The 23,823-nt window shown below is 42.7% G+C and overlaps 2 protein-coding genes and 1 non-coding gene across 6 annotated transcripts in view; all 3 read right to left on the bottom strand.

Moving 5' to 3' along the window:
- trap1 (TNF receptor-associated protein 1) overlaps positions 1-1,713 on the bottom strand; it is a 10,655-nt gene extending 8,942 nt beyond the window's left edge. The window contains exons 1-4 of the mRNA XM_020931837.2: positions 1,493-1,713; positions 1,026-1,187; positions 877-959; positions 666-806 (exon numbers count right to left, since the gene is read on the bottom strand). Of these exons, the coding sequence (XP_020787496.2) occupies positions 666-806; positions 877-959; positions 1,026-1,187; positions 1,493-1,619 (513 nt within the window). The 5' untranslated portion in view covers positions 1,620-1,713. The remainder of the gene's footprint in view (positions 1-665; positions 807-876; positions 960-1,025; positions 1,188-1,492) is intronic.
- LOC129408789 (small nucleolar RNA SNORA26) lies at positions 79-195 on the bottom strand. The gene has a single exon (XR_008632111.1). It is a non-coding gene; the product is annotated as a small nucleolar RNA SNORA26 (small nucleolar RNA).
- A 158-nt stretch (positions 1,714-1,871) lies between the features above and the next one.
- On the bottom strand, positions 1,872-23,550 carry LOC110169211 (CREB-binding protein-like). 4 transcript variants are annotated; one of them, XM_055152737.1, is made up of 32 exons: positions 22,691-23,550; positions 21,195-21,778; positions 16,900-17,067; positions 16,572-16,803; positions 13,301-13,414; positions 12,112-12,354; positions 11,945-12,038; positions 11,723-11,860; positions 11,536-11,653; positions 11,280-11,448; positions 11,140-11,202; positions 10,603-10,712; positions 10,298-10,480; positions 9,831-10,208; positions 9,592-9,756; positions 9,345-9,516; positions 9,147-9,265; positions 8,826-9,065; positions 8,650-8,738; positions 7,573-7,683; positions 7,439-7,495; positions 7,283-7,360; positions 7,121-7,188; positions 6,890-7,040; positions 6,640-6,786; positions 6,454-6,567; positions 6,215-6,380; positions 5,912-6,079; positions 5,675-5,836; positions 5,292-5,573; positions 3,295-5,194; positions 1,872-3,264 (listed from the first exon to the last, which is right to left on the bottom strand). In XM_055152737.1, the coding sequence occupies exons 1-32, from the start codon at positions 22,785-22,787 to the stop codon at positions 2,738-2,740; spliced, it is 7,407 nt and encodes a 2,468-aa protein (XP_055008712.1). In that variant the 5' UTR covers positions 22,788-23,550; the 3' UTR covers positions 1,872-2,737. The 4 variants fall into 4 exon arrangements, with proteins under 4 accessions (XP_055008712.1, XP_055008709.1, XP_055008711.1 ...); XM_055152734.1 differs by having other exon boundaries at positions 1,872-5,194; XM_055152736.1 differs by having other exon boundaries at positions 1,872-5,194; positions 7,573-7,653.
- Positions 23,551-23,823: the final 273 nt, after the last annotated feature.

Genomic DNA, 23,823 nt, shown 5'->3' with positions numbered 1-23,823 from the left:
GCACAGCAGGCAGGCTACAGTAATGTTGGTATATTGTCCAGTGGAGTAGCTGTTTTGTAAGAAATTTTGCTGGAATATTTTTATTTCTCCCGACAGGATCCACAGCGAGGAATTGAACCTTCACCCCAGGTTTTTGAGAGAATTGCTATGCCCCCCTGTGTTAGACACTTAGGACACTGCAGTCCAGGAGGGCAAAAAGGGGACACATAAACTCTAAACTCCCTGTACACCCTTCATTTTGTGGGTTCAGAGTTGAAATCTGTCTTTCAGTTTTTGCCATGGAAATGTCTCACAAAATGCCATTATACTCCAATCTCCATGGAGGTCCTGTTTTTTAAACTTTCATAGGTTTATTAAAAAACAGATAACCATGTGTGGAGTGGGTTTTAAAATAACTTACATACTACCTCAACCATTTGATGTGTTGGACTCATGAACTGTAATTAACCTACTTGCACCTACCCTAGTTTTACCTTATTTTTTTTATTTTATTTGTTGTTTAATGTTGGTCAAAGTCATTTCATAGTTTGTGAGTTTTGGTCACTGACAATGGCAATAACTCTTTTTTTGTATTCTGTGTTTGTAAACTCTAATAATCTTAAAGCGCTGTGTATTTTAGTTCCATTTACATACAACTTCAAATGACAAACGATTATGGGGCAAACCTGGATGGTGAAAGTGCCTTGATTGGCGTCAGTCTTCAGATGGATCTCCATTGGGGCAGTCTCTCCACCTGCAGTCATAAGCTTGTGCCGTAGTTTTTCCAGAGCATCGCTTCCATTAGAGATCAACTCCCGAATAAAAACCTGGAATATTTACGATGGGTTAGAGAAGCGACTTCGATACGACATGACTATATTTCTGTGCTAAACTCACTTCTTTTTCTGAGTACAAAGATCTTGCAACAATGTCCAACAGTTTCTTGGTCTCTGCCTGAAATTCGTGTTTTGAAAAGGAACCTGGAGAAATAAAAGTAATGTTAAATATGTTATAAGGGGATACTGGGGCTGATATTGAGGCTGTACCTTGGACGGCCTCTGTGTCACTGATGATGGTGTGTAGAGGCTCTTCCTCGGGCTCCTGCTCTGCTTGCTGGGTGCTGTAATAACTCTTTGGGCAGATGGAAAGGCATGCGCTCCACACTCTGGGTCGACTGCTCCATTTCTGCAGTTGTGTCCGATGATGCCCTTATAAGAGGAGAGTGGACAGTCCTGTTAGTCTGCGCATATTACTGTTAGCATCATTTATATTGGTCGAAACCAACAATATATATATATATTGTTATTGTTATATATAATATATTATATTGATAAGAAACCAACAACGACACAAACGCTTTTGACGCAGTGAGCCAGTCCTGGTTCACAAGTGAACCGAGCAGAAGTTTTATATTTTGAAACGTAAATTTATAAGATTGTAAACATGCATGTATTCGGATGTCTGTTCTTGCAGCTCCTAACAGATTGCATCACACTGACTAAGGCTCGCTTACCTCCAGAGCACGAGAGCTGCTGCTGGATGGCTCGTGTACTCAGCCCTCGCGCCACACACGGTACAATCCCAGATTTGGCCCTGGAGAGTCCGAGAGTCACCCGGGCCAGCGACAGACAACGGGACATGTTTGAAAACCGGAGAGCAATGTACAAGAGGTCGATTGGATGTGTAGGGGACACACGCTGCTACCGCACAGGGCCCCTGCATGCGCATGTGGATGACGTCACGTAGGTGTCCAAATATCGCCTGACAAAACCCGTCCTGGTCTCGCGCTGAGAAAGAATTAACCATAAAAATCTTCATCAATGCATCCGAGGTTTGATCATCGACTGTATGAAGCACGAAGGGCGATATCACCACCACAAAGTAGCGACACATTCAGTGGCACACAGGTTTATTTAACAATATGGTAAATAAGTACGAAATGAGACATTAGTGACTTTGTACAGTGATTCTTTCTTATTTTCATCATATTTACAGTACTGTCTAGCTGCATAATTTACATTTGAGAACAGTTCATAATCAATTCAAGTTTAATGCAAGAGAAAAAGGCAAAAAACGGAAAGAAATCAGCAGTCAAACAGGTAATTCCCACCACAGGCAAAAGCTTTTTGAAAAAACACAGCCATTTACTATTTCAAGACAAATACTGGGAAGGACCAGTAGAAAAACAACATTCGGGCACCTGTGAACATCAAGTTTCAGTGCAGAAGAGCACCTGCACGTTGTGTTTGTGTGTGCAATAATTATTAAATCTGTACAAATATGTTAATAATCTCCCATAGACTTTGCAACAGGAAAGAAATTAAGGCTTTCCCAAAGGCAGTCTTCATGAAAATGGCATATCAGAATAAATTAGCCAGGAAGGAAAGTGAGGAAAAGTTGAAGCCTGGCGAAACCTTTGAACAAATAACTTTACAGTTTTCTCAACAAAAAATAAGATACAAATAAAAAAACACACTAAAATGATTTTTGGTGCAAGGTTTTGATACATGTCCATAGCGTAAACTGAACAAAAATTTAAAACACAAAATTCAGAACTGGTCAAACCAAAAATGTGTCTCTGTTGTCTTATTTTTAACAGCATCAATTAATCACTCCGGAAGTAAAGCATTATTTGATGGAAGGAAACGTTCACAGTCTCGAGGCCTCTGATTAATTAATTGCTTGCAATTTGCAACTTGAGCAAATACAAAATATTTCAGTTGAAAACAGAACAAGGCCCATCTTCTGTCTCCAGATGCTACAACCCTTCAATAAATTTCTCTAGAGTGTCCCCCGTAGTGTCTCCCCCTAAATTCATGTCATTACTCAAACCCCTGTTTGGTGTGTTGAGCTGTGGGAGCATGGCACTCTGCTCCTGCGTGCTGAGGTGGCCCTGCTCCATAGTGCCCGACATGGGTCCAGCCAGGCTGGGGTGGGGGGAACTGGAGTGAAGGGTCCCATGTTGAGGTGAGGGCTGGGGTTGCATTCGTGGAGACGGACTTGAGTGTGGTGGCTGCTGTGAGGGTGGTCGAGGAGACTGAACTGGGGCCGGGGAGCGGACTTGATTTCCAAGGGCCATATTCTGACCAGATAAGTGAGCTCCGGGGGGTTGTCCTGGGAGCATGTGGGGCTGTGGACTCATGGCGCTATTCTGGGCAGGAGAGCCCATCTGCTGCTTCAGCATTTGTTGCTGTTGTTGCTGCTGAAGCATGCGCTGCTGGAGGAGGTTCTGGTGGGAGTCCATACCCATGCCAGGCTGACCCATGCCAGGCTGACCCATGCCAGGCTGACCCATGCCAGGCTGACCCATGCCAGGCTGACCCATTTGGGATGTAGTTGGCAGTTGGCCCATGGGCCCTCCTCCTCCTTGCATAGCCATTTGCTGCTGCATACGAAGCTGAGTATAGTTGGGCCCTGGCTGCTGTTGAGGAAACTGACCATGAGCCTGGTGCATGCCCCCCTGCTGCTGCTGCTGCTGCATCTGCTGCATGCGGAGCATCTGCTGACGATACATCTGAGGGTTGCCATTCTGGTGAGCATTCATCATTTGTCCTTGTGGGCCCATGGGTACCATGCCCTGAGGCCCAGGGAGCTGCTGTGGAGAGGGTTGTTGAGGGGGCCCTCCTGGCTGTTGCACCGGGTTCGCCATGGGCTGCATCCCCACCTGGGCTCCCATCATGGCCTGAGGGCTCTGCTGAGGAGCCTGCTGCTGGGCCTGGTACTTGAGAGTCCTCTGTTTGATGAAAGCAGCCATGAGTTGGGGGTTGGATTTGAGGATACTAAGGACCTGACGCTGCTGCTGGGGTGATGTGGGAGATTTGAGGGTGCGCAATAAATCCTGCAGAGCACTTGGAGCAAAATTCCCAGGCATACCTCGAGGCATGTTCTGCTGCTGTGGAGTCATACCCTGTGAAGGCCCCTGAGGGTTCATAACTGCAGGCATTTGGAGCCCCTGCTGCATTATAGGCCTCTGCATCAAAGGACCCTGTGGGGCCATCTGACCTCCCGGAGCCTGCTGTGGACCAGGCACCTGGGTCTGAACACCCTGGCCTACTTGCATGGGGCTCTGCATTCCCCACTGTCCCTGTTGCATGTTCTGCATCACATGAGGACCACGTGGGCCTTGCATTATCGGCATCTGGCCCGGCATCTGGCCCGGCATCTGGCCCGGCATCTGGCCCGGCATCTGGCCCGGCATCTGGCCGGGCATCTGGCCGGGCATCTGGCCGGGCATCTGGCCGGGCATCTGGCCGGGCATCTGGCCGGGCATCTGGCCCGGCATCTGGCCCGGCATCTGGCCCGGCATTTGGCCCGGCATCTGGCCCGGCATCTGGCCCGGCATCTGGCCCGGCATCTGGCCCGGCATGGCTCCCATCATTCGAGGATGGTTCAGAGGCATTCCATTCAAGCCATAATTCTGCCTCGCTTTAGCGACCATCTCAATCTCCTTGGCGACCTTCAGTGCTGCCAGCAGAGGCGGCTGCTGCTGTGGTGGGGGCTGCTGTTGATGTGGCATGTTGGGCAGAGGAGACTGCTGCTGATGCAGAGGAGAGGAGCCGGGTTTTCCATGGGACACAGGTGTAGAGGGCTGACTCATGCGTCCGTTGTTGGGAAAGCCTTGGACCATATTTGCAGCGTGTTGTGGCTGCGGTTGTGAGGGCTGGTTGGGCATGGACTGTTGTGGTTGTGGCGTCATCGGCTGCTGTCCAGAGCTGGGGGCCTCAGGAACAGCTGAGGTAGGTGGTGAAGGCATGGGCATGCCTCGTCCAGTCATGGTGGCCATTCTGCGCCGCATCAGCTGTGCTTGCTGGAACCTCTGCTGCATCTGTTGTTGAAAGATTTTTTGCTTGATGTTCAGACAGAAAGGCACAGGACACTTGTTCTCCTGACAATGCTTGGCATGGTAGCAGCATAAAGCGATTAGCTGCTTGCACACAGGACAGCCGCCATTGGTCTTGCGCTTACAGCCCTTGGTGTGCTGAACAACCCTCTTCATCTTCTGGCAGGATGGCAGAGAGCAGTTGGCATTGCGGCACTGGCAGGCATGGACCAGGGACTGGATGCAGCGCTGGATACTAAGACGACGGCTCTCCTGTGGACTCTTTGAGGCCTCATTACTCTGGCTGTTTCCGTCATCATCTAATCCAAGACCCCACTTGACCATCTTGTGCTCATGTTTGGTAGTGTTGTAGCAGTTAATGCATAGGTCATAGTCCTAATGGAACAAAGGGCAAAAGAACATGTTAGAAGACAATTAAACAATACAAAACTAAAATACAGATAAAGTTTTGCTTTTGGATCTGAAAACCCACCTCACAAACAGTGCAGTGCCAGCGCGTCTCAACATGGTGCTTGCACTCATTGCAGGTGTAAACAAAGCGGTCCTGGCCCTGATTGTGCAGCTCCACTAACATGCACATGGTGCTCCACTTTGTCCTTCGCAGAGAACTGAACTCCCAGTGTTTGTCTCGGGCCAGTGTCAGAAAAGCATCGCGACCATCCATCAGGTCACAGGACATCAGAGGGTCCGGGTCCGAGATTGGGGGCAGAGTGTTAATCACTGGCCCAGCGTGAAGGTGAATCACAAAAAATACCTAATGAGAACAAAAAGAACAGAACATTTTTACATTTAACGTAATAAAGGCTTCTGCGACGGGCAGACTTAAGTCATTGCAAATGTCAGTACTTCTCTTACCTCTTTATGTTTTTCCATTGTGGCATACAGCTTTTGGGACAGATCGTTTGCTACATTCGGCATCCCAGGTTTTTTCTTGTTGGCCCTGCTGACACTGCTTTTGTTTTTGTTTGTTTTTTTATTGTTTTTCTTTTTACCGTTTTTGCTGTCAGCATGGGCTCCCTAAAAGTACATTGAAAAAACTTTTAGAATTGCTGTTTTTGGTGTTAAAACATGATACTCATTTATTTATCTCACCTCTATGGTCTCAGAGGAGGCAGTGTTTTCCTCCTTTTTCCTCTCCTCTTCCTCCTGCTCCAGCTCTTTAATGCTTTCCTCCAAAACATTAGGCCAAAAGTCGCCCTCAAAATATGGCAACTCATTGGCACTTGTCAGCCTATCTTCAGTGGCCTGCTTGAAAATATCCTGAAGACACAAATCAGTGTTCATATCAATCATTGTTATTTTTTTTACAAAATATTTTGCACATCATTGATGGAAATATCCATATAGGCAGTGCCATTATTAATGGGTCATTTGTCAGCATTAAGCCAGAAGTACCTTATAATCATGAAGAATCCTCTCTGCAAAAGCTTTGTCCAGCATTTTTCTGTACCACTCTTGCAACCTCTTGGGTTTGGGGATCTTCTGATCAGGAGGATGGCAGTGAAAGATGTAGTCATCACCCTCACTGGGCGGACAAGCCCAGATGTGACCCATGACATACCTATAAACACAAACATTTTAAGACCACACACTGCCAGAAACGGACACACAATAATTAGTATACAAAAACTCACCCTAGTTTCTTCACATACTCCAGGTAACCTATCAGGATTTCATGGTACACCGCAGTTCTTAACATGCGCGGTTTGAAGAAGTGAATACTATCAAGGTATGAAATGTAAACCCGCCTAGAGCAAAAGGATTCATTAAGTCCTGAGTCAAACACATTTTGCTTTGATTAACTTATTGAACAGTCTTACCTCGTGTTTGGAAAAGGACATTCAGAGCCGTACTCTTGAACGTGCATACCAAAGAAACAAACATCAACCCCGTCTATTTCTTCAAATGCAAATAGTGCTTTGGTTCTGTAAGGGAAACTTTCAACCATTTCACCTGAGTCTACAAACCTGAAAAAGAAAAGAGTTATTGCAGTACACATTTCTACTATCTATGTGTTGAAAATATCACAATTGATGAGTTGTAAAAAATAATACACAATCACTACTTTACCTAGACTTCATGCCAGGCTTAACATCAACCGTTTTATCAGAACTGGCCACCACTCGCACGAAAACCTCTCCAGCTTCCGGATGGTTTTGTCTTTTTAAGTATTTATTGACTCGGTCTTCAATATAAGTACCTAATCTTGTAGATGGCAATCCTTGAGAAAAAAAGAAAAGATTCACAAATTCACAACACAGCCTAATTTGACCAAAAAAAAGTTACAATACAGTTACATACTTTTGGCAGAAAATTTATTATCCTTTCTCGTCTTTCCAGACTTCTTGAGACAGTTGTCACAGATGAATCTAGAAATATACAGTTTGTACATATGTTAACAGAATGCATAAAGAGCAATTTTGAAAAAAAAAAAAAAAAGAAATATACAAACAAAATACCAACCCTGTGGGCCAAATGACATCATAGTGCAGCACACAAATCTGGTGCATCTTCCGACCACAGTCTTTACATTCAAGAAAACTGCAAGTAAAATATATGAATAGGTTAATAGTGACAAAAAAAGTACTGTTAATAGGACAGATGGAAAGAATAACTCACGGTTCAGCATCTAAAGTGTCATTTTTCTTCTTTTCAAATTGATCTTTTGCAATCATACTGCAGAAACGAAACATTAATCAGTACATTTTTGTCAAGCCTAAACAATAAATCAAAGTGAAGATGCGATCCCTTACGTCTGGGGTTGTGCCGGGTCGTCCCCCAGGGTCACACTATTGCCCTGGATCTCATTGAAGCACTTTTCGCAGAAGTGATACCTGTCGGCGATAAGGCCATATTTGGGTGAACTGCGGGCGGCACACACAGTAGTAGCAGCACAGGGGGCACAATGCAGTGAATGGAGAACACAGCAACAACCCACGGAGCATGGACAGCAAACAGCACAGGCACAGGTTAGTCACAAATTATGGCCACATTCAAACAGGAGAGGAAATGGAGGTACATGCTACACACTTTCACAGCTTTACCAGAGGTGGAAAGGCTAAAGGAAAATTATGGTGCACAACTCATCTTTTTGGGTAGAGGGTCTGTCATTTGTCACTTGTCTCCATGGAGACATTATTGCTTTGCCTGGAATGTTCCAGAATATCAAACTTTTCTACCTTTTCTATATTTTTAGCAATAAAAAAAACTAACAGAAAATGTAATGTGGAACATTACAAGAAAACCAATCTGATCTCCATGGAGACAAGCCAGAACCATAGTCTTAATCAGGAAAGATAAGTTACATAGTGCAACTGTAAGTAAAAGGTAAAACGCCAAAAAATTCAGTCTTATAAGTAAAAATCTCTGTGGTGTGTTAGTGATTAATATTACTTCCACCTCCGTATTTTACATCAACTATACACAAGCACTGCCCATCATGATGTTGTCACATGCATGGAAATGAAGATAATGATAGCTACAAGGTAATGCCATGCAAAAAGACATCAATCAAATAAAATGCACAATTGACAGATGAGGCAGTGATACTATTTAACAGTGTGTTAAAGAAACTAGGAACCCTCCACATCAAAATAACCTTTAAGAAATATATATCTTTTTACAATACAAAATAAATGCTTTAGGACACCGATTTGACATTTTGGTGACAACTGGTCCTGTATACACCAAAATGCAGTAACAAGTTTTACACAGCAGGGGGTGAAGTGATCTGGATATTGTATGTGCACATTGCAGAATTATACTCAAGTGTGTGAAAAATCTTAAGTTCAACATTAGAAATCACTCAAGACTAAAACTGGTGACATTACCTGTTTTGGTAGCTGTAGTAAGTTCCATCCCTGGAAATGGTACACAATTGTTTGCCGTAGCAACACAATGTCTGAGGTGAAAACTCGTACTGTGGAACATGTTACATTTACAGGTCAACAACAATTTGATTTGCTTAGGTTTTGAAAAATAATTTTACTTAATTAAATTTTTTCACCTTGCGCCCACAGCAGTAGCCCAAGCTCTGCATGACGGGATCAATCTCCAACTCAAACACTTCTGCCAGTTTAGTGCAGTATTTATAAACTCGAGAGGTCTTACGGTTGTACAGCCATGCATTGTTGAACATGAGCCATACGTCGTCCACATACTGCCAAGGCTCCTGGTACTGACCCGTGTCCAGTTTACGCTTAATGGTTGACAAGTCAATTGGATTCTTTATTATGTCAAAATAGTCCTAAAATAATAGAAATATTTGATGTTATTAAAATTCAAACACTTGCCTTTTGCCAAACTAAATGACATTATGTAGACTTACAGGAATGCCCAGGAGCATTGGGTCTACAGGTTGTCGAAAAGGTAAAGACTCTGGGTCTTGTCTGTACAGAGCCTCCAGTGTTGGCATCAGAGATTGTCTTAGCTCCTCTGGCTTGAAGACTGGACACAGACAAACAGACAATAACTATGATGATCACATTATCAGATTACCCCAAATCTATCAAATGGTCGTGCATACCTTTTTTACGGTTAGCTGTGGCTGTTGACGTTCCACTAGCCTCATTTTCTTCTTCTTCTTTGGGTTCTTTCTTTACCTCTGGCTTTTTCTCCTCACTTTCCATTGGTTCTGGCTTTGGCTCTTTTGTCTCCGGTTCTTCTTTCTTCACAGAGAGGGGCTTGGTTTCCTCCTGCTTTAGAAGGAGTTGTTTATTAACATAGTTAAGTAGAATCATGGGTCAAATCAAATCATCAGATAATTCACATACCTCAGTTTTTATGTCGGTCTCCTTGGACGTTGTGTCGCTCTCTTCATGTTTTATTTCAGGTTTGGGTTCAGTACTGCTTATCTCAGGTACGGCCTGTTGGGATGGCAGTTCAGCCACAGAGCCAGGAGTCGGGACTCTGTCTACGCTTGCAGCTGCCTGGGACATCTGATTATGGAAGAATGATTTTAATATAGAGTTGAACCAATGTATGCAGTGTTTTTGAATGTATATGATCTCACCGGTGTGCTTGGGTGCTGTGCCTGGGCTGAATGTGGCTGCTGTAGTTGGGTAGGTGGGTCAGGGGGTGGGTGAAGAGGAGTGAGCGGCTGGCCTGGCTCAGAGGGTGTCCCTGCTGCAGACAGAGGCCCAGGCAGGTGATTTGGGATGTGGGTTGGAGTAGAGGATGGCCCCCCTGTAGAGGCTGGTGTAGAGGGTTGAGGAGGAATCTGAGCTGATGTTGATGCTGGTGGGTGATGTTGCATCTGCTGCTGAGGCTGCAGTCCGGCAGAACCGTTAGGAGGCGGGGTGTTACCGAGGCTGGACTGGGCTGTTGAACCACTAGGCTGCGAGGTCCCATAGGTACCCATTGCATTTATGGGAAGGTTAGCATTTTGTACCTGAAAAAGCAGATGTAGTTAGTACACAAACTGTACAACCAACCACACTAGTGTCAATATGTGTAGTATGACAGTGTCTGTTAATTCACCTGTGAGATGGAAGCCTTTGCCATAGTTTGACCAAGGCTTGCATTCATTGACCCTCCTTGTGCTGTAGGGAACTGGCCTTGTTGGGGGATAAACTGTCCCTGGTTGGCTTGCTGCCCAATCATATTGTTAGGATGATTACCCATGATTCCGTGAGGTTGAGTCATTCTTGGAGACATGTTCATCTGAAAATAACCAAAAAGAGATAGAAATTCTTAGGACAACAAGTATAATAGTATAATCTATAAAGTATAATAATAATAAAAATAAATATAAGTCACCAGGGAATAAAAATGGCAGTTCTTACCATTGGGACGGAATTCACGTTCATTTGCTGTGGATGGTTCATAGAAGGAACGTGTCCTCCCTGAGACATCTGTGCATTTGGAATTGCCATAGAATTTAACTGGCTCATTCCTGTGGGGTAAAGCCCAACAATTGTGAATACCCAGGGTTTAAGAGTTTCAATTGATCACACATTTATAGTTAATAAATATTTTTATAATAAAATAAATTCCATGTGGCATGGGCAAAGTCAAATTAACAGGGGTGTGACAAAACACATGTTCCTTTCTGTCAAATGCAACACAGCGATGTTCATCTACGCTTAATCGAAGAAGAGTTATTAAGCATGAAGCCAGAGATGGTGTTGTGTCCCACATTTCTATAGCTGTATACACGGATATGAGAAAATATATACTGTAATTTTGAAAAAAAAAAATGTTATTGGCCAACTCTGCACTGAGGCAAGACATTGACAAATGTTTTTCAATGAAATACACAATCATGAGATGACTTACCTCAGGCTTATTTGGAAAATAAAAAGGTCTGATTTTAGTCTCACCTTGAGGTCCTTGCATCCGGTTCATCATCGGGTTTGGCATGTTGGGCATGGGCACAGGCCCATCTGAGGGAAAAACAGACAACAATGAGCAATCATTGCCACACTGAAAAGTTAAATGAAATCTTTAAATGTGTACTAACTGGGAGCACGGATGGCCTGCCCCATGCCATTAGGCTGAGTTAGTCCAGGATGCTGAGGACCAGCAGGACCAGCCATACCAGGCTGTTTCTGGAACCTCAGACGCTTCTTTTCTTCTAGCTCCTTTTGGATTTTGTAGATTTTTTCAGCAAGAAAGTGGTAATACTCATCCTTCAGAAACAGAGCAGTCAAAATGTTAAGATATTTTGAGAAGCTTCCATGATTTCAACATTTTCAACTAATTCAACTAATTGTTACCCTGCTGTTTGCTGTTTCATACATATCCCCTTCAACTTTTCTTGCATATGTCACAAGGTTATCCATCCGTCTGTCTCTCAGCGTTTGTGGGTCTGGGGTCGGGAAGATGGCATGCACACTGCACAGAGGAAGCAGTTTTAGAGAGAGCAGTTCATGTAGTTTTTGGTTATTTTGTCACAGCTCTTACAGTTTGTGCACCAGGTGGGTGCGCAGGTCCTGAGTGACATGCTCATGCCAAGGTTTTCTAACCCCAGACGTCACAAGGGGCGTGGCAGCAGGCAAGTTCCCCAAACTTCCTGCTACAGACCCATCTGGCATCAGCTGACTATAGAGAGAAAAATGCATCAAGAGTCAAGACTATATATAAATTATTAACTGATGGATTTTAAACAGGGTAAAAGGGACTCACTTGAGTGCAGCAGGTAGAGAGGAGTCTTGGAGTAAACCAGACTGCTCTGAAGATCCACCCATGCCTCCCCCCATTTTATTCATCTGATTAGCACCTGAGATAGAGAGAGGATGGCTTGTGAAAGTTTTAGAAGCATTACAACAAATGTAAATGTCTTGGACACATACCTATGGAATTCACATTGTGATGCTGGGGCGCTTGGGTGTTATGCGACCCCTGGGCTTGACTTTGGCCCTGAACCTGAGCAGGCGACTGGTTCCCATACGTCAGACCCAGAGCGTCAAAGGCCTTCTGCATGGAGCTGTGGTCCATATGTGTGGAGGCGCTGCTGATGGCTGTAGCATTGGGCTGACCAGGGCCCACACTGTTGACAGCATTCTGCAAGCCTGCTCCAGGTGAGTTAAGCAGAGCTACAGAGAGGAAAAGAAACACCTTAGCTCTTAGGCATTCTTCCTTCCTTTTTTTTTTTTTTTTTTTTTTTAAATAAAAGATGTTGCTGCTAAACAGTTGACAACATCTGCCTCCATGTGTCCTGTCCAATTCAAAAGTTTGTGTGTAAGCAGGATGAAGATTGAGGACTGAAAGGTCATGCTCCATGGTCTTGTTATTGACTTGTTTTGCAAACTATAAAAAAGTCCCATACCTGATTTTTTCCCAATTATTGGAACAAAATTGGTCTTGCCCGAGTACAAATACACTGAATAAACAACTTGAGGGCAAAATAAGTGTACTGTCTGTTGTCTGTATCTAATTAGAAACTATTTTATTGTCCCGATACACAGGAAGTGCACTTGCTTAAAATGCATAAGGTAAGTGCGAAATAACTACGGCTGCAAAAAATAAACTAGTTAGGTTTTTCACATGTTGAAGATGTTCAATGTGAAAAATAATTTGCCGTCACTGAGTTTACAATATGAAATCTGCAGAGCAATAATTTCATTTCTTTCAGCATCTGAATTTCTGGCATAAAAAGGCAATATTAAAATTAAAAATATATATTTTTGAACAACTCTCAAAAAGAATAAATAAGTCTCAAAGCAATGCACCATTATCTCCTGTGTTTACTGCAGCTCACTGGGAGCATGCTACCTCAATGAGGGATTTAAACCTGTCACTGAGGATTTGACCAATCAGAAACAAGCGTGTATAAAGGCCCAGCCCACTGATAGTAGAGCCACAATGCCCCTCCCCCAGTGTCAAATTACAGGCCCAGCCTTTGTGAAGGAATCCTCTGCTGCTGGAGCTCATGTCACGAACTAGCCCACACTGCCTGCAGATGGCTCCATATTGTTAAACAAATGCATACTCCATTTTAACCAATCTATTTGTAATTACTATAGAAAATGTGCTACTAACCCTGTTGACTTCTTTTGTCACTAGCGTTTTTCAGAGGTAAACACACAGGGCAGTCCTGTCGTGTACAGTTCTTCCAGTGGGAGATAATCTGTCTGGAGGATGCACAGTGAGCCACTGGAAGGAAAAAACAATGATATACTGAAGGATCAATAGATTAAAAAAAAAAATAAAAATTTGGACAATAAATACATGATCATTTCCAAAGCTTCCTGAATGTAAACTGTAGAGTATCAGTATAGATCATACTGGTATAGATTCATAACATAAACAAATAAAATAATGTACATGCAGTAACAGTAGCTGTGACAAAAAGCATCATAAATAATGACCATATTTTATTGATAAATACTACAGATGCATCAACCCAGCTTTTTCAGTTCCGATACCGATTCCCATAGTACAGCTGCCAATACTCAATATTAACAGATATCAGTGCAGAGACTAAAAATAGCATGCATTTATTAAAAAAAATAAATGAGACAAAACTCATCCAAATGTGTTATCCAACTGTTGTGTAGTTACAGAAAAACTTTGTATAAATAAAAGTTAAAACATTGAGACTTTTTGGGCCTACTACATCCAGTAAATAGTCAGTTTACATCACTTTATTTTTCCAAACAGGATATCGGCTGAACCAATATTAGGAAGTCAATATTCAATAAAATTTTTTCAGTATTGACATGATATCCGAATATGGGTATCGTGGTTAGGGAATTTCTCCTGCTGTGCGGTATAGCAGCTCAACAGCTCGTTATGCGGTGATATACCCCCACCCCCATCCTCCAGAGTTACGATATTTCCAGCAGCACTGAAAACTCTCTCTGATGACGCGGTTCTTGGGCAGATGCACATATACCTTGGTTGTCGTGCGATTATATAGTATGTAGAGAGGGAGAAGTAACATTTGGTTTTGGAACAAGTGCCGCTGCATCTCTCCATCTCTCACTATGGCGGCTCGGGTCAGAGTCCTGCACCAGGACTTAAGAGAGAGAGCCCCGAGTATGCGGAGCAGGTTGTCCGCAAAGCGGGATTGGGTGACGGCCGCACCTACCTCCATGCGACATGGAGTTCTATGCAGGTTCTTTCGCCTATGGTCACACGACGGTCTACACGTCCTGGGTTGGACCTGGGTTAGACCTGGGTTATCACGGGCATGGGCGGTAACGGGTAGAATGTTAATGGGTCCTGGCAGGTGCGGATCTCTAAAAATGGACCCTTGCAGGACTCTCTGTTGGGTCACGTTGGTCACGTGCGATCATCGCGGTGGCCCAACATGCACCGCGATGGGCCTCTTAGTACCACAGTGATTAATTTTTGCAGTTATTACGACAGCCCTATATCCAAAACCAGTATAGGATCGGTGCATCCATAATAAATACTACAAATAAACAGCAGCCACAGCTGCCCTATAGTACACTGATGAGGCAGCTAATCTGCACCATTGGACCTGCTTTCACGCACACATCTAGGGCTGGGTACCATTTGATTTTTTTCTATAACAGTACTTTAACGATACATGCTTTTCGATAGTGGTTCCTGAATGGTTCTTTTTTTGGCGCTAGTATTTTTTTAAAATATAAATCAGTGGTCTCAAACTCACAGGCTGGGGGCCAACTGCGGCAGGTGGAATTATATTTTGTGGCCCCTACTTAATGTCAAAGTTTAGTGTCAGTACGGCCAGTGGTAGGGGGCCACACTGACAGAAGCAGTGTCGCAGTGAAAAGTAAAAAAAAGTCAGTGACAGACTTTTTACCTGCTCAGCGCAGTCCCCTCTTCTGGGCGTAATTGGCTGGCATGCTACCATGCTCCATCCAGCAAAAATCCAACTACCTGGTGCGCACCTGGAATGCACTACCAGGCAGGCAGAAAGGCACACAGGATGTGTGCAGCCCTCCCCAACATGGGGAGCAGGAGACACGGAGATCAAGCGGGAGACACGAGGAGTGAGCGGGAGACTAGGGGAGCCAGCAGGGGAGATGGGGAGCGGTAGACACCAGTAGCATGTTTTGACAAACAACTTTACTCTTTTACTGCGTGGTTACCTAAGGCTGTGCAATTAATTGAATTTTTATTGCAATTTCGATTTGAGCGTAAACCGATCTCCAAACTCATAATCAAGTTGAAACAATTTAAGGTGTATTCACACTAGGACTTTAGAACCATGTCCAAGCACGGATCGCCCCTAAAGAGCCATACATTTGTCCAGTGTGAGCGCAATCGATCTGTGCTCAGGCACGGTACTATTGCTCATGTACGCACACACGCCTGACTTCACTGTACAATCCCTCTCAGGTGCGCTGATGTTACTCATACGATAGAAACGGTCCGCTCTAAAACACAGTGAATAGGTGCTTACCTTCAATAAGGACTGTGACAAAGACAAAAGTTTTGCAGCCTTGTCTACAGCTGTCCTCACTACTCTGTGCTGTTATTAGATCCATAAACTCACGGAGGAGCGCGTATCGCAGCAGGATTCATATCTCCCTCACTATTTAACAGATATATCGGCCGCTGGACTTTTTCCACTATTTCCACTAAAACCGTGGGCTTGCTGCGTAACAAAAAAAATAATCGTTTGAATAACTGATTTCAGTATTGACCAAAATAATTGTGATAATGATTTTTTCCATAATTGAGCAGCCCTATGGTTACCTGGACGGAGGAGGGGGATTATGGAGAACTTTACAAGGACTGAAAGGCTGCATCTTTACGCACACATGCATCACAATAGATACATTTACCACAATTACGTCTTAATTATGCTTTCACTGGGACTGAAGAGGAGAAAGATTTTGGCAGAATTTTGCTTGATATCTTCTGTTTGGCTTCAACTTTACGGGTTTGGCTGCAGCTTTACGCAGACACACGCACCACATTGCATGTTACCATACTTATTGGGGAATTACGCTTTTACCAGAACCAGGAGTTTGGTTCATGTTTTCAGTTTGGCTTCAACTTTACGCAAACACTACAGATTGTGACTGGATATGGATTTATTATTATGCATTCTGACTTTGGGACACTGTAAAGGCACAGTTCCTTCTTGTAACCAATTTTCATTACCCAGCCCTACACACATCACATTCATACAGTGAATTAAGTGTCTTGCCTAAAGACACAACAACAGTGAGCACTGGTTTGAACGACCAATGTCCGCTCTAACTACTGAGATGTTATAGCTCCAAATACAAATATACACACCTCAATTAATCAAATAAACTTTAAACTGGTTAAAGATACAGGTAGATATTCAAAAACTACAGTGCCTTACCTTGGCAGGTTTTGCCTGCCTGGCAGTGGGTCATGTGGTTGAGGACGTTCTTCATGGTGCGGCAGTGGGGCAGACTGCAGGCCCTCATGTCTCCATTGGCCTGTTCTCGCCGCTGGCACTTGTGGGCATGAAGCAGCAGAACCAGCTGCTGCTGGATAAGTTTGCGTTTCTCCGGGTCTGCTGTTGGTCCCGCCCCCGGGACCCCGCCCCCTGTTGCAGCCTGCGGCTGTGTCTGTGGGGGCAAAAACATACGCAAAATAAACTAAGGTTAAGACAAAACAAAATAAGCACCATTTAGGGTCAGCAATAAAAATGCCATGTCACTCACCATGTTCGGTGCATTAGAAGTTCCCTTTAGGTCTCCAGAAAACTGGGTGAGGTTGTTTGACAGAGTCACTTTGTTTTGTAGCTGTTGGGCATTGACTCCTGTAGGAGCGATCTGCTGAAGCCCAGTTTGTCCATACTGCTGGCCAAAGAGACTTCCAGGCATCCCCATCTACAGAGAGCAGAAGTTATCGCTCTATTGTCTATGTAGCAGCAACATTTGATTTTCATCCCAACAATTCGATTGTCGATTAAATGATTTTGTATTGTAGAAAAAGGGGCTGAAGTCTTTGTAATACCAACCAAAAGACTGAACAACAAAAACAGCAACTGCGTTAGATGCAAACCAGGTGGTAAAATTAAAGTCAGCAAATTCTACAGGCTTTGGAGAAGTTTAAAAAAGTTATTCTGAAGTGCAGAGCCAACAAAAGGAAACAGCTGATAGAAGACATCTATTTAACATGCAAAGTACATGTAAATGAGCGTCTAGGCGTTCGTATGTAGATGAGCTCCAGAGTGACTTGCCTAGATGAGCATCTGAAAAGCTGAACTTCACGTCAACATGCCTCAAGCGTCTGCCCTCCAGTGTAAAAGTATACAACTAGAACAGTTAAACCTGCAGAACAAGAGCCCAATGAGTGTTGCCCACTTAAAAGGAGCAACGTCTTAAGGCCTAAACACACACAAGCAATGCTCCTGCACTGAAGAGAACGTAGGAGCTGGCTCACCGGGCAACGCAATCACTGAATGTTTTTGACGCATTTATATACTGAATGACTCTCTGCACATGCACAAAGGGAGCCATTTATTGCTTTCAGCACAGCGTTCAGGCTACATATATGTTATACTTTTAGTCAGAAGTTTTATTAAATTAAGATAAAGACTATGGCTGTACCAGAAGAACACAATTAACACTCATTAATAAAATGCAATTAACAGGAGAATGTGTAAATTCCGCCAGCTCTTTTTTACATTTGCCTTTTACCCCATGTATTAAGACAATGCAATAAAAACATTTTTATAATATTTGTAAGTGTACAAACTATCGAAAATCCATCAGAGTGTTTTTTGTACATTCTGCCAAATTATTTTGTGACAGTACAGCTGTGCCAAAAATTGAAATATCGATAGATTGCAATCTCTACTTTGGTCGATCTCGATAAGGCAAGTGCATTTAAATCAACAGATCTACAGTCATTGTGTGGCAATCAAGGCACATGAAACTGACAAGGATTTATGCTCTTATTTAGGAAAAAATAGTCCAAGCCCAGGGACCGTATATAGACTGTCCTCACGTGTTCACAAGTTTTGACTTAAATCTGCACAATTTAACAAAGTTCAGTGTCTCTCTCCCCCCCGTCTCTGTGTGCATCTCCTCCCTCTCTGATCCAGCCACAACTCCTCACCTTTTCTCCTCTCTTTCCCTCCTCTGGTGCTTCTTATTATAACCAAAGTCAGGGAAGGTAAACGACAAATTTTTCACCTTTTATGAGAAACTTAAGACTTCAATTAACGCACAGACTTTGTAAGTGTTTCTATTGATAGCTCTAGCACACACATGCACATGATTATGCCATTAATGGTAACACGTATGCTTTTAGATTTAATATATTTTACAAACTCAATTCAACCATTAAATGTAAATTATTATTTGTCCTATAAACATGAAATAAATAACTGTAGTGACCCTTTATGCTGGAAGTCCACATCTATGTTTTTAATAGAACAGAAAATCGATCAGTCAATATGGGGGGGTGTTATATTTTGATTACTGAAATAGGTGTTTTTCATATAAACTTCGCACAATATGGAAGTTATGATTTAGTAGCTCTGTGAGCATTTAGAGCAGGTAAACTGCAGATGCCCATTTGTACAAGTAAATGCTGAAAGTGTATTATGGCTGAATAAGTAGTGACCAATGCGACAGTTTCATGTATTCTTCTAGTAACATGAACTAAACAAAGTGCACTTTATTATGTTCATTCATCTTCAATAAATGGTAGATAAATGCACCAGTAAAGGTGCATTGTGTAACTTCTCTAGTGGAGGGTCCATCAAATGCTTTTGTCCATTAAAAAATGTTTCATGTTTCACAGGTCAGATCGGCATCGGCCAGAGGCATCCCTGCTCACAGTCAGAATGGCTGTTTTCAAGTTATTTTTGAGCTATAAAAACATCTGTAATTGGATAAACTTTTACCTTTAAAAGGTAAAGTTGATGTCATACCGTGGAACATTGTGTGTGTATACGCGCATGTGTATGCGTGTGTGTGTGTGCCTGTATGCGTGTGTGTGTGAGAAACTGGGGTTCATCACTATTGATGACTATTAATTGATCATTAAGTACGGGGCTGAAAACCTTTAATTTTTACTGAACCTCAAATCAAAAGTGCACTGTATTGAAATGCATATCGTATCGTGGCCTATGTGTAGAGGTATGTACTGTAACAGCAACTACTTACAGTAATCATACCCAGCCCTATTTGTCATATTGTTACAAATAGAAAAAAAATTGTGGCCCTTTTGCACCATAATCTTAACCAAATCTATGGGAAACACTGTCATATTAATCTGGCCTGAGCACTGTCTAAAATAAATATGCATGTCAACTCTGTCAGTGTTCTGGGGTTAGCACTTTTAACTTATGAAAAAAAGGGACGCCTTCTGTGGCACCATTTATTCAGCCAAAGTACAAAGTGCTGTTTTATGAATTAGTACCAAGAAATAACTTCATAATGTAACTTTTGGTCTCCTTAGTGCATTCATCCGCAGTTTTGTGCAAAACATGTGAAATCTTTGTGTATTTTTGTCACTGAGCCAGAATGGTGCATATTGGGATAGTTTCCAATTGCCAAAGCAAACTGTACCACAGGTATCACAGGTAGCAGTTCATCAACAATGTGAATTGTTTAATTGCATAAAAAAAAAAACACTTTGCAAATAAGAAAGTTAGGAGTAAACTTAATCATCAATTTCACACACAAAATCACAATTATTAAAAGCACAAATTAATTGAGTTAATTTGATTGACTGACCATGACCTACTATGAGATGATACTACATACTCCATTGTCCATGTAGCAAAATGTGTCTTCTGTTCTACTACGTCAATCTGTGAGGAGCAGTGGATGACCGCAGTACAGCAACCAGGAGTCAGTTTCCAACTCTTAGGCTAGGTTTGCACAGAACTGTCTGGCTAAAGAACATGTTTTTGGGGGCTGGTTCACAGGAGATACCCATAAACACCTAGGACCTTCGGTCGTAAGGCAAGGGTCCTACCTACTCAGCCACTGTGTTACTTTCAAAGATTCAAAGGCGAATCACAGTCACAGATTCAGACAAAACGGGGAACATCAAGAAGATCAAACAACCAACTTATGAAGTCCAAATTTGTATGTGCGTGTTACGCTGGGCAGAACGGCCAAAATTATTGTCCATTCTCATCAGTGTCCTCTGCATTTAACCCATCCTACACTATCTCTGGGGCAACTCGTCAGGTTTGTGTATGTTTAATATAGCTTTTTTCAGTTGATACCCATCCATATTTGGGGAATATTTGCAAACCCTGAACAAAAAGACCCCACGCAACCTGGGAGTCAAAACATGGACGTTCTCGCTGTGAAGCGTGAGTACTAGCCATTCAGACATTTTAAATACCAAAGTGAGACGTAGCACCAGCACCTCTGTCGAATATGAATAAATGAATAGTTAATGAATAGTCAACCATGATTTCCTAAAGGTGTATCTCTCCATAAAAAAATGTCTAGTCATTAGTTGCATTGCAATGCATATAATGCATAAAAAATAAAGAAGACATATATGCAACTGCCTTATATACACAGTAAAAATGAATGACCCCGTAAGCCATTATATTTTTGACATAGTATGCAATATTGATCTAAAATGACCAATAAACAAGTTTAATCTGGTTGAAACTGCGGGCTGATTTTCGCCTGATTCTTTAGTATGTCACTGTAAACCTTTATCACAACAGTGCACTGCCAGACTAGGCTGATGGCTGTAACACTATTGAATCCTACATTTATGTACACGGTTATAAAATGAAGTAGGATTATAAAGATTATTCACATATGCATGAATCACTTTAAATATACCTGAATGAGTAAGTGAGTTAAACGCAGTAATTTGCCAATTCGCAGTAAATTTTCAGTGGCATTTGACCTCAAAGACTGTTCCTAATTTTGATACTTTCTCAAATATTTTTTGGGCTTCAGAAGCATCATGCTTGACTTTCAGCAGATATAAACTGGGTACCATTTAAATCAATCTTGAATCTTACCTTGTTCATGTTTCCTGCTTGCTGTGAGTTCATTGCAGCATGGGGGCCCAAGTGCAGTCCTCCTGCTGTCAGAGGCTCAGGCAGTGCACTGCCTCCCACAGCCGCTGTCGCATGAGTCCCTTGGCCTTGGTACTGCATCCCAGGTCCCGGTCGCCCTCGGCCTGCGGGGCCTAAACCACCATTCAGTACCTGCCCCGATTGGCCCATCACTCCATGGCCTTGTCCACTGTTCATTAATGCTTGGTTAAAGCCGGTGCCTTGTCCTGTTGCAGAAGGACCTTTCTGTGGTTGAGGAGACTGATGGTTTGGAGATCCATGTCCAAGAGGACTTTTACCCAGAACAGGTCCGAGCTGGTTGCCTCCCATGCTCCCCTGTTGTGTTGATCCCAGAATGGATGAGCTTCCTGGTCGCAGTAGTTCAGACAGCTGTTTGTGTTTGGCTGCTGCGTCAGGGATGGCAGAGTTGAGGGCAGGAGCCCCAGCACCTCCTGGGCCACTGGTGGGGAACCCCATGTGAGACAAGTCTCCATTTGGAATGAGTTCATCTGGAAGGTCATTTTCCAAGTCAAACAGTGAAACAAGATCTGAAAAAAAGTTTAATTGTGCAAAACATAAACATTATGTAGATTTAACGAAAGGTCTCTGAAGCAATAAACATCAAACATGGCCAAAATTCCAGTTAACTATTTCAAAATTAAGACCACATCCAATTATATAAATAAATATAATTAATATAACCCATGGTGAGTTTGCATTTTTCAAAAATATGATAATTTTTTTACCCAGGCATTAGAGGTCGACTAAGTCAGAACCAATACATTTGGCCAACATGTGTCAATTTTAATATTTTGAACCACTTACTAAAGAATAGTAAGGACATCCACTCTAATCCAAGACAGCAGTGAAACCACATTCAGTGAAGTAGGAGTTCCTTCTGGTGTAACACGGCAAGAGCCACTAACAAAGTAATTCAACAAGGGCCTTGACTCTATTCTGACCATTATACAGTGTTTAACATTAGCAAACACATCACTTCAGTGTGTTTTTTGCCCATATTCAAGAAAATTGACATCTAAATAGATTATTTATCAAAATCAGTGGACGTTACAGAAACAGATGCACTGCATTTTAACATCTTGCTGACTCTATTCTAGATGATGGATTACATGGGTCGTTTCAAACTTTAAAATGACGTTTAATTCGTTTATTAAATAATAAAGACTAACATTTTGTAAACCATCTGTGTCCTCAGATGACACTCTAGTCTAGACTCAGACATCCAGAGCCGCTGTGTATTCATTCAATCTCAAGACACAGGCCACACAGAACAAGGTGAGGAATCATATGGACAATACAGAGTTCAAAGTACTCTTTTCAAAACTTATAAAGACTGGAGGATTATAATACATCATACTTTTTTAAGCAAAAACAAAATGTGAAGCAAACCTGCAGCAGTGGTCAACCAGACAGAGTGCGAGATATGTCAACATCCTTACCTGGGCCATCTGATCCTGAGAGGGGCGAGTTAAGCTTGGGTCGTTTTGCAGTAGGAGGTCCAACATCCAGCAGATTATCAGCCATCCTGGTTGTCATTGATCAGTAGTAAAGCTGGAAAAAACACTTTGGGGTCGCAGAAAAACAGCCTTGCAAAGACTGTCAACTTTTATTATGGTTTCACGCAGGGAGGCTGAAAAAAGCTTGGAAGACTGGCGGATTGCTGCCCGGCGAGAAACGAATCAAAAGAAAGGCAACAGCGCCACGCTTCGCCACCGAAGATCACCCCATGATAATCCAACACCCAACACCCACATAATTATCCCCAATAATTACGTTCAAATAATATTTTAGATTAAGATGGATGCATAAAAAAATCAATCATAAAATATTACAAGCAGCGTGAGTGAATCCCTTTCTTTGTAAACAGTCGGCTTCGCGACCGCCAGGAATCATCTTTTTTGTCGTAAAAATAAGCAACAATAAATTATGCCTTTGTAATAAATAAAAAGAACAAAATTCAAAAAATATTTTCTATGAGGTGAATCATTTTTATAACCGCTGTCTCCCCGGTAAACGAGCGTCTCGGCACAGGGATACGGCGAGAAGCGGCGCTCTCTAAAAGGGAAATCAAATATACAGTGAGCATTCGAGACGACAAAAGCCTATTTCACCCTCGCGTTTGTCCAAAGACCCGTTGGATTGACTAACGCTACGATTTTCTGCGACAAAAAGCCATTTGTGTCCGGTCTGGATTGCTCCGGTAGGTTTTCAAAATTAATGCTCCCCCCGAAATCCCGATTCTGAGCCGCGTCAAGATGGCGGCTGTTGATTCCTCCGATACAAAAAAGTTTTTTTCTTCCCAGTGAGACCGTAGGGGAGGAGGGGGAGGCGTGCAGCGTGACGCCCTGACGTAAAACCTGTGTCCCACCGTGCGTCATGTGCACGTACGCAAGGTAGCCTCTCTGGGAGTGGTTGGTTACAGAAAACAGCTAATATTTGGGGCATTTGAACCCAAAATATGAAAGATTAAGTTACTAAAATGAAAAGAAAAACATAAAAATACATGTATTATTTGTAAATAATTTATGTAATTACAATTTTATCTTATTAACTTGCAGTGTAGTAACTTGTA

This window comes from Boleophthalmus pectinirostris, unplaced genomic scaffold, assembly GCF_026225935.1.
Source record: "Boleophthalmus pectinirostris isolate CB_2022bp ecotype Guang Dong unplaced genomic scaffold, ASM2622593v1 HiC_scaffold_17, whole genome shotgun sequence".
In the NCBI taxonomy this organism is placed as follows: domain Eukaryota; kingdom Metazoa; phylum Chordata; class Actinopteri; order Gobiiformes; family Gobiidae; genus Boleophthalmus; species Boleophthalmus pectinirostris.
Note: the sequence above shows the minus strand (reverse complement) of the source record. Positions and strands in the feature narration are given on the sequence as shown.